Consider the following 10,367-nt stretch of genomic DNA (forward strand, 5'->3'; position numbering starts at 1 on the left):
CTGAGGCAGGAGAATCGCTTGAACCCAGGAGGCGGAGGTTGCAGTGAGCAGAGATCATGCCATTGCACTCCAGCCTGGGCAGCAAGAGTGAAACTCCATCTCAAAAAAAAAAAAAAATCATAATCATTTCAGATTTGTGAATGCAGCTCAATCACCAATCGCTTGGAACATCAGTTTTTGGTAGGAAGGTATTTAATGATTTGTAAACAACCCTTTGAGAAAATGCCACTTTTAAGTGGATCCTTGGGATCCTTTTGTAATATAAGTAATTTGTGAATAATTGCAAGCAATACAAGCCTGTGAATATTTGCAAGCAATATATTCAGATGACAGCGTTAAGCATTTCATTCAATAACACAAAAGGTTCCCGATGGTGGAGGTGGTATGAAGGGATTCACCTCCCCAGCCTCCAGTTGGCCTGTATTTTTGTGAAGTTTGTTCAAAACCCTTATGTGTGTTGACCTTTCTCTCCTCCTGCTGCTCCATAAACTAGAAAATAAAATGTATGGAGCATATGTTTTTCCTTAGAATGCGAAGTATGAGCTGGCAGTGGAGGAAGCAGGGATACTGATTCCAGGGGAGTCCTGGAGGAGCTTAGGATCTCTTTGAGAAGATGACACGCAAGCATGAAGGAATCAAAGCAGGGAGGGTTGAAAAGCGATGGCGACTTGCAAGAAGAGACGTGAAAGGGGCCAACTGAAAAAGTGTAAAGAAACATGAAGTGCTGCTTCCCCTGGATGTTAAAATTGAGAACAGAGAGCAGCACACGGCAATTCTGGAGAGAGGGAGGCTGGAGTGGGGGCTGTTTATAGGCACAGTGCGTGGGGGATGCTGGAGGCTCTTTCTACCCACCTTCCCCTGCAGGCTGGCCTGGCTCGCAGAGAGGTGTGGGAGGGGAACATGTACAGACCCAAGTTCTTAGAGGAAGAAGGAAAACCAAGAAAGGGAAAAAGGGCAGACAAATGGGAAAGCAGGAAAGAAGGAGAAAAGGAGTCATCACTCGGAGCCAGAGGCTGCAGTCGGGGAGTGAAGAAGCAATCAAGGGAAAACAAGACAGTGTGGACGCAGACCCTAAACACTGGCAGCAGGGGGCGCTAGAGAGACCACTCTAGTTCTCTGATCCACATCTCCCTTTTCTGGACAGATGCCCTGACCTTCCAGGAAACCCTTGGTGAGAGGCCCACAGCCCTACTTCTAGGGTCACCACTGCTTCTTCCAGCCCAGCCAAACAGCTCCTAGTACAGCTCAGAGCACCCTGCAAGGAGGGCAGGTGTTAAATCGAGGAGCACACATGCTCCACGAGGAATGCTTTGCTTTGAGGTCATGCACAGAGGTGGGTTCACTATGAAGCTTGTGAAATAAACTTCAGGGCCCGCAATTTGCATGGACCCCAGAGGGTCTGGGAGCTGCAGAAGGTTTGAGGGAAGAGGAGCCATCCCAAGCAGAATATATTCTAGAAGGCATTTCTGGCAAATGGCCCAAAGAGGCCTCAGGAGAAAAGAACTTGAGTCTTCAAGGTAACCTGCAACACTGTTGTGTCATTATAAGTATTAACTTTCATGCCTAAGTTTCATAAGTTTGTACACTTTTTTCTTAAAGAACCCCAGTCGGCCAGGCACAGTGGCTCATGCCTGTAATCCCAGCACTTTGGGAGGCCGAGGTGGGTGGATCACCTGAGGCCAGGAGTTCAAGACCAGCCTGGCCAACATGGTGAAACCCCATCTCTATCAAAAATACAAAAATTGGCCGGGCCTGGTGGCGTGTGCCTGTAATCCCAGCTACTTGGGAGGCTGAGGCAGGAGAATTGCTTGAACCCGGGAGGGAGAGGTTGCAGTGAGCTGAGATGGCGCCACTGCGATCCAGCCTGGGGAACAAGAGCGAAACAGTGGCGCCAGATCATCCAACTGTGCTTGAATCAAGTGGTCTTGATGCTTTAGTCTTAAAGTTTGTGTCTCCCCAAAATTCATAATTTCTAGTCCAGTGGTGTTGGGGGGTGGGGCTTTAGGGAGGTGATAAGGTCACGGGGGTGGAGCCCTTATGAATGGGATTAGTGTTCTTATAATAGAGGCCTGAGAAAACTTGTTCACCCCTTCTACCACATGAGGATGCAATGAGAAGGCACCATCTGTGAGGAACAGACCTTCAACAGACACCGAATTTGCTGGCACTTTGATCTTGGACTTCCCGGCCTCCAAAATTGTGAGCAATACATTTCTGTTGTTTATAAATTACCTACTCTAAAATATTTTGTTACAGCAGCCCAAATAGATAAGACAAAGGACGTGAGTGAATTTGAGGAACTGGAAACAGGCAGAAATAGGGAAGAAGGTTTCGGTGTAGAACATGCAGTGGTTTGGAGGCATCAAATTACATGTGCCCAGGGGCAGGTGGCCACTGGCTGCCTTGCATTCTCCAAGAGCAGAAAGGTCAGTCAGGTACCTTTGACTTGGAGATGGCTTCGATGTTGCTGGCCATGTCATCGATCTCCATCTTCAGCTCACTCTTCTCCTTCTCCAGCTTCTGCTTCACCCGCTGCAGGTTGTCAATCTGCTCCCCAAGCTCAGCCATACTATCCGCATGCTTCTTCCTCAGGGTGGCCGCCGTGGCTTCGTGCTGCAGGGTGGCCTCCTCCAGGTCCCTGCGCATTTTCTGGAACTCAGCCTCCCGCTTCTTGTTCATCTCAATCTGGGCTGAAGTGGCCCCACTGGCTTCTTCCAGCCTCTCGCTGATCTCTTCCAGTTCCCGGGCCAGATCTGAGCGCTGCTTCTCAATCTTGGCTCTGAGTGTGTGTTCTGCTTCAGTTTCCTCCTCCAGCTCTTCTATGCGAGCCTGAAAGGATCACTGTATCAGGACTGTTATTGTGGAGGAGGGGGCAGCCTCCTTTGAGAGGGGCTGGGTGTTGAGGAATTGCAGGTAGGCAGCACGAGGTGGGTGGATCATTTGAGGTCAGGAGTTTGAAACCAGCCTGGGCAACATGGTGAAACTCCACCTCTACTAAAAATACAAAAATTAGCCAGGTGTGGTGGAGGCCACCTGTAGTCCCAGGTACTCGGGAGGCTGAGGCAGGAGAACAGCTTGAACCTGGGAGGTGGGGGTTGCAGTGAGCTGAGATCACGCCGCTGTGCTCCAGCCTGGGTGACAGAGACTCGGACTCAGAAAACAAACAAACAAAAAAAGAATTCATTATAACATTACATTGGTGAAAAAACTTGGAAACAACCTAAATGTCCATGAATAAGGGAATGCACCGATCGATTGTGATGGAGACTTGTTCTAGAAGTCTATGGAGCAGGTAGACACCAATCCACGTCTATCATGGATAGCTCTGCAGATCACGTTGCCAAAAGAAAGGAGCAAGTTGCAGAGTGATACTCTCAGTGTGATATTTATGCTAAGAATATAAAGAAACAAGAACCTTTTCTGCATGTGTACTATATATGTTTTGGGGGGTCTTAAATGTGTACAAAAACACATAGCAAAAGAGGCAGAAGGATGGACATCCCACTGAAACTGGTCATTACTTCTGAGAAGATGGTGAGGGCACTGGGCTTAGGGGTGGTGGTCAAAGCACCCTTATCAATAATATTTAGCTTTACTGGGCCTATTTTGAGCCTTTGCAAGGAAGTATGTTTATGGGTTACTCAGAACATTAAAATATTATTTTCAAAAAGGAAAGGAAAGGACAGGACATCTTCTCTAGCTTTAGCAGGAGGAAGGAAAGAAGCAGCTAAAGAAACAATGGGGAAGGAGTGAGGAGGGGCACTCTTGCAAAGGGATTGTCATGATTGGGAAGGTTTTGATGTTTTACCTGCAGTTCTTTAATCTTCTTTTGAAACTGCAAACTGTGGACTTGTTCGTCATCTATTTTGGCTTGTAACTGACTGATTTCAAACTCCTTCCTGCAAATAGATTTTAAAAAAAGAACATGAGATACAAGCCTCTTGGAGGGGATGAAAGTTGGCTTTTAGGCTGAGACACAGAGGTGGTAAAAGAAATATCTACTTTTTTAATTTCTCTTCTATTTGCTGCTTGTCATTTTCTAGATCCATAATGGATTCCTGGGACATTTTCAGATCTCCTTCCAGCTTCCTCTTCGCCCTTTCCAGGTCCGCCCGCAGTTTCTTTTCCTGCTCTAAGGAACCCTCAAGCTGAGAAGACACACAGGTAGAAAATTAAGCCCCTGCTGGGGAAGCGTTTGCTCCTTTTATTCAGCGCAGCCATATATGTGACCTGGGGCTTCCCGGGGCTCCTGTAGGGTGCTGGCTGCAAGCCTCTGGCCCCAGGAGGAAGCAAGTCTTGTCCCCTACCTCCCCTCTCTCCTGTCTTCCAGAAAAGGCTACCCAGGGTGGGGCTGGATCCTTCATGGGCCTCCTGGTGCCTCTCTCAACTGATTCCCACTTGGCCTGGCCCAGACCATGTTCCATGGAGGGGTGTGGTACTCACGGGTGCTCACCCTTGCACAGACAATACAAATGGGGGCTTCTATGGACGGCACTGTGAAGGTCTATGCTCTACACCATCACGCATTCCCTGCTAACATTACGCAACCATGGGAGGCAAGGAATTCATGTGTGTGTATGTGTGTGTGCGTGTATGCACACACACACACATGCACACATGGGAACAGGAAACAGGGGCATAGAGGAGGCGCACACCTACCCTGGGCTCAGAAACATTAAAGTTATCTAGAAAATCTCTAGCCACAATAATGATTAAAACCTGAAAACTTCAAAAGTGGCTCTTACATCAACAATAATAACGTCATGGGATGGGGGTGGAAATAGTAATTTTCGTGGCCACAAATGGAACTCATCTTTAATAACGTTACAACAGGATTGGAGGTTTTGGAACCCAAAGGACCTACAGGTGGATGCTCATAATACTGATGATGGTGATGATAGCAGTAATAGCAGCTATGTTTTGCTGAACACTTTGTGTGTGCTGAGCTTTCTGTGAAAACCCTCTGAGATGAAGCTATTTCCATCGCCATTTCACAAGGCACAAACGGAGGCTTTGCAAGGGTAAGCAGCTTGCTTAGTATCCCAGACTCCTTCAGGGTCAGGATGGGGCTGAGATCTGAACTTAGGGATGCTGATTCCAGAGTCTGACCTCTCAAGCCCTGCGTCCTAGTTAGACCGTCTCTTGTCTGTGCTTCCACAAGTGATAAATGCTAAAGCATAGTAGTAAAATATCCTTACATCATCTGTTTGCTGTTCAAGCTTGGCATTTATTTTGATTAGACCATTGACTTTATCTTCTTCAACCTGAAGGTCATCCAGTGTTTGCTGATGGGCCTCCTGTAGAGACTTCTTTTCTTTGGTCAATTTGGAAATGTTTTCTTCAAGTGCTGTCATTTCTTCGGAGAGATTCTTTACCTGGGACAATATCGACGCTGATTTAATATGGAAAACGATTAAGCCAGAAGCTTCCATCAACAAAAGCTATTGCTTCTTTGCTCATTTTTCCTCTTTCCCTTTTCTTTTTGGCTACTACTTTTTTACCTCCTGGAATTGACAGACTCTCAGTTCTTTATCTTCCTTAACGGTCTATCACGGCGCCTCAAATTCTCCCATTAGGATTATTCATTTAAGGAGGGCATTATATTCTATAAGGAAGGGCACTGTTAAAATGCAAATGTGCTACCTCTGAAGGGTAACACATCAATCTATATTTGCTCATAACACGTCTGTGGAAATGTGTTTATTAGGTTGGCTGATTGAATAGGGTTTAGAATGAGGCAGGAAGGGGAGAAGAGGCGTGAGGTGCTCTGCAAGAAAATTCACGCCGGGTGCAGTGGCTCACGCCTGTAATCCCTGCACTTTGGGAGGCTGAGGTGGGCAGATCATGAGGTCAGGAGATCGAGACCATCCTGGCTAACACTATGAAACCCCATCTTTACTAAAAATACAAAAAAATTAGCCGGGCGTGGTGGCGGGCACCTGTAGTCCCAGCTACTCGGGAGGCTGAGGCAGGAGGATGGCGTGAACCTGGGAGACGGAGCTTACAGTGAGCAGAGATCACACCACTGCACTCCAGCCTGGGAGAGAGAGTGAGACTCCGTCTGAAAGAAAGAAAGAAAGAAAGAAAGAGGAAGGAGGGAGGGAGGGAGGCAGGGAGGCAGGAAGGCAGGAAAGAAAGAGAAAGAAAGCAAGCAAAGCAAGAAAAGAAAAGAAAATTCAGAACAAGAGTGCTGTGTTATCAGGAAGCAGGAGGAGGGCACCCAACATGGAACTTGAAGGAAGTAAGTGAAACTTTTTCCACATCCAACAGGCCTCCAGATCAGAAGTTGCCAACTCCTAATCTATGGGCTGAATCTAGCCATATTTTCTTTAGTCCACATAGTAGTTTACAATGTTATTATTTACAATTTTGTTTGTTTGTTTGTTTTTTTGTTTTGTTTTGGTTTTGAGATGGAATCTCTCTCTGTTGTCTAGGCTGGAGTGCAGTGGTGCAATCTCTGCTTACTGCAAGCTCCACCTCCCGGGCTCACACCATTCTCCTGCCTCAGCCTCCCGAGTAGCTGGGACTACAGGCGCCCGCCACCACACCTGGATAATTTTTGTATTTTTAGTAGAGATGGGGTTTCACCATGTTAGCCAGGATGGTCTCGATCTCCTGACCTTGTGATCTACCTGCCTCGACCTCCCAAAGTGCTGGGATTACAGGCGTGAGCCACCGCGCCCGGTCTGTAGTTTTTAAAATGTTATCAACATTGAAAAAAATGAGACTTCCCGTAAAACTTGGATTTCTGGCTTCTCATGGAAAATCAGAAGTTCTGAAAAGGCTGGATTCCCATTCCCCACTGACAACAGTTGGCTGGGGCTGAGTCACCACTGCCTTCTGTGGACAGGGCAAGAGCTCTTCAGTTTGCCACAGTCCCCAGCCCTTCCGAGTGTCTTTTTCCATTACTCCCAGCGTCTATCCAACACTGACTCTGAGTGTGAACTGTCATTGTCTCTTACGCTCAGCAGTTCACATCCCTTAGCCCACCTCATGGGCAACCCATTATGATGTGAATCATGTCAGTGGTTTTATATATTTTTGTTGAAATGTATGTTGTTGTGTTGTGTGCATATGATTTTTGTCTACATAAATGCTATTATGCTATATACTTCATTTTCTTTTTCTTTTCTTTTTTTTTGAGATGAGTCTTGCTTTGTCACCCAGGCTGGAGTGCAGTGGTGCGATCTCGGCTCACCACAATCTCTACCTCCTAGGTTTGAGTGATTCTCCTGCCTCAGCCTCCCAAGTAGCTGGGAATACAGGCGCCCGCCACAACGCCCAGATAATTTTTGTATTTTTCGTAGAGACAGGGTTTCACCGTGTTAGCCAGGATGGTCTCGATCTCCTGACTTCATGATCCGCCCCCGTTGGCCTTCCAAAGTGCTGGGATTACAGGCGTGAGCCACCGTGCCTGGCCCTATATTTCATTTTCTTACATTTTCCCACCATTTAGCAGTATTTAATATTTGCTGTGCACAACCCATTGTTCCTAATGGCTACGTGGTTCTCCCTGGTGTGTATCTACTACATGTTATCTCTCCGTTTTCCCCGTGGTGGACGCTGGCACTGCCTCCAGCTGTCTCCCACAAGCAATGCCACTACAAACACCCTAGGACATGTCGCCTTGGAGAAAGGTGGAAGAATTCCTCGATCTATACACTGAGGAGCAGAATTGCTGAGTCATAGGGTATCTGGATTCTTAATTCGACTAAGTCATTCCAAATGACTTTCCCAAACGCTGTTCTGCCAGTACCCGCTCCTCTCAGTCAATCCTTGGCGTTATCCAGTCTTCTGCCTCCTTCACTATCTGGCTGGCCCCTGTAGGCCTTCTCGTTTGCAATCCCTGCGCTTGGTGCTATGGGAGATGAAGAAGAATATGAAACAGTCCTTCCTCTCAAAGAAATGCTAGAAGTTTGTGATACAGCCAGGGAGGTTTGAGAAGAGCCTATGGGGTCGGGCGCAGTGGCTCACACCTGTAATCCCAGCACTTTGAGAGGCCGAGGTGGGTGGATCACCTGAAGTCAGGAGTTCGAGACCAGCTTGGCCCACATGGTGAAACCCCATCTCTACTAAAAATACAAAAAATTAGCTGGGCATGGTGGTGTGCGCCTGTAATCCCAGCTACTCGGGAGGCTGAGGCAGGAGAATTGCTTGAACTCGGGAGGCGGAGGTTGCATTGAGCTGAGATCGTGCCACTGTAACGAGATCTGCCTGGGTGACAGAGCAAGATTCCGTCTCACAAAAAAAAAAGAAGATAAAGGAGGAGGAGGAGGAGGAGGAGGAGAACCTATGGGACAGAAAAGACGGCAGGGGACAGAACTTGTTGGGACTTAACTACCCTTCTCCTTGACTCCAGCCTCTCATTTCTGGGCAATGTTGTATTGACTGGACTCCTACGCCACCCTTTCTCCTCCTTACAGAGAGAGAGAGAGAAAGCTGGTTAAGACACTGTGGGAATCCCTTGGGTTTGCGCACCTTGTTCTCTGTGGCATGCTTCTCCTTTTCAACTTTCGTCAAGGTCAGCTCCAGGTCATCAATGTCTCTCTTGAGAGAGCAGCATTTGTCTTCCAGATTCCTCTTCTTGGCAACCAGTTCAGAATTCATGTCCTCTTCCTCTTCCAGTCTCTCAGTCAGCTCCTTGACTTTTGCTTCCAATAGGATCTTGCTTTTGATGAGTCCTTCACACCGTTCCTCAGCGTCCATCAGATTTTCCGTTTCCTGAAAGAACCAGGTCATTTTATGTTTTGATTGGCCTCTTTGAAAATGCTACAAAGAAAGGGTGTCACCCTCTTAAAGCCCATTATCTACGCCTAAGCCAAGAAATGGGTTATGTACACACATGCACGCACATGTGCACACACTGCACACATACATGTACATAAACTTAGATATCACCCATAAACACATTTTTTTTTCTTTTTAGATGGAGTTTTGCTGTGTGGCCCAGGCTGGAGTGTGGTGGCGCCATCTTGGCTCACTGCAACCTCTGCCCCCCAGGTTCCAGCGATTGTAGTCCCGAGTTGCTGGGATTACAGGCATGTTCTACCACACCTGGCTAATCTTTGTAATTTTTGTAGAGATGGGATTTCACCATGTTGGCCAGGCTGGTCTCAAACTCCTGACCTCAGGTCATCCTTCCGCCTCGGTCTCCCAAAGTGCTGGGATTACAGGCGTGAGCCACTGCACCTAGCCAGTATACATGCTGTTTTTTTGTTTGTTTTTCACTACCAAGGACATTGCTTATAGAAATTCGCATTTAATAATTTGTCCATTTATTTCTTTAGAGACAAGGTCTTGCTCTGTTGCCAAAGCTGAAGTGCAGTGGTGTGAGATAGCCCACTGCAGCCTCACACGCCTGTCTCAAGTGATCCTCCCACCTCAGCCTCCCAAGTAGCTGGAACTACAAGGTATGTGCCACCATGACTGGCTTCTTTTTGTGTGTGTGTACAGATGGGGTCTCAATGTGTTGCCCAGGCTTGTCTCAAATTTTAGCCTCAAGTGATCCTCCTGCCTCAGCCTCCCAAAGTGCTGGGACTACAAGTGTGCGCCCCCATGCCTGGCCTCACTTATAATAATTTCAGACAGAGGAGTTCGTGAAGTTACAAGTTCATTTTAAAGAATGAAGCCTCTGGAAATTTGCCACATTTGAACAGCTGTTCATCTCACTCTTCCTGCTACCACCAGTTGGAAAATGACTCATCTACTCCATGTTATCTCAAGCTGACAAAATCGTTTCAAAACATTACTATCTTTTAACTTCCATTAAATTTGTTTTTAAATGTATGTATTTATTTATGTTCTAGAGATAAGGTCCCACTATGTTGCCCAGGCTGGTCTCGAGCTTCTGAGCTCAAGTGATCCTCCTGCCTTGGCTTCTGAAAGTGTTGGGATCGCAGGCAGGAGCCACCAGGCCTGGTCCTTTCAATGGAAAAGTTCTTCCTGTGTCTCCTTAGCTGTGTCTCCTTGAACCACAGAACAGATAATTAAAAACACCCAAGAATTCGTGATTGAATACATATGTCCTAGAAGATGCTGCAGTGAGTCTCTTGGACAGACCAACATTAGCTACTTCTGTTCTAAATCGGGCTGTATCTTCCCATATAAGAGTATTTATTTATTTATTTTTTGAGACAGTCTCGCTGTGTCTCCCAGGCTGGAGTGCAGTGGTGCAATCTCGGCTCAATGCAAACTCCGCCTCCTGGGTTCAAATGATTCTCCTGCCTCAGCCTTCTGAGTAGCTGGGACTACAGATGTGCACCACCATGCCCGGCTAATTTCTGTATTTTTAGAAGAGACGGGGTTTCACCATGTTAGCCAGGATGGTCTTGATCTCCTGACCTTGTGATCCACCTGCCTCGGTCTCC

General features: G+C 47.1%; 1 protein-coding gene across 1 annotated transcript in view; it reads right to left on the reverse strand.

Annotated features, from left to right (window-relative positions):
• MYH13 (myosin, heavy chain 13, skeletal muscle) overlaps positions 1–10,367 on the reverse strand; it is a 71,587-nt gene that overhangs the window by 24,244 nt on the left and 36,976 nt on the right. Inside the window, exons 21-25 of the mRNA XM_011973184.1 lie at positions 8,479–8,721; positions 5,199–5,375; positions 4,003–4,148; positions 3,809–3,899; positions 2,440–2,829 (exon numbers count right to left, since the gene is read on the reverse strand). Of these exons, the coding sequence (XP_011828574.1) occupies positions 2,440–2,829; positions 3,809–3,899; positions 4,003–4,148; positions 5,199–5,375; positions 8,479–8,721 (1,047 nt within the window). The remainder of the gene's footprint in view (positions 1–2,439; positions 2,830–3,808; positions 3,900–4,002; positions 4,149–5,198; positions 5,376–8,478; positions 8,722–10,367) is intronic.

Source organism: Mandrillus leucophaeus, unplaced genomic scaffold (genome assembly GCF_000951045.1).
Source record: "Mandrillus leucophaeus isolate KB7577 unplaced genomic scaffold, Mleu.le_1.0 Scaffold135, whole genome shotgun sequence".
In the NCBI taxonomy this organism is placed as follows: Eukaryota; Metazoa; Chordata; class Mammalia; order Primates; family Cercopithecidae; genus Mandrillus; species Mandrillus leucophaeus.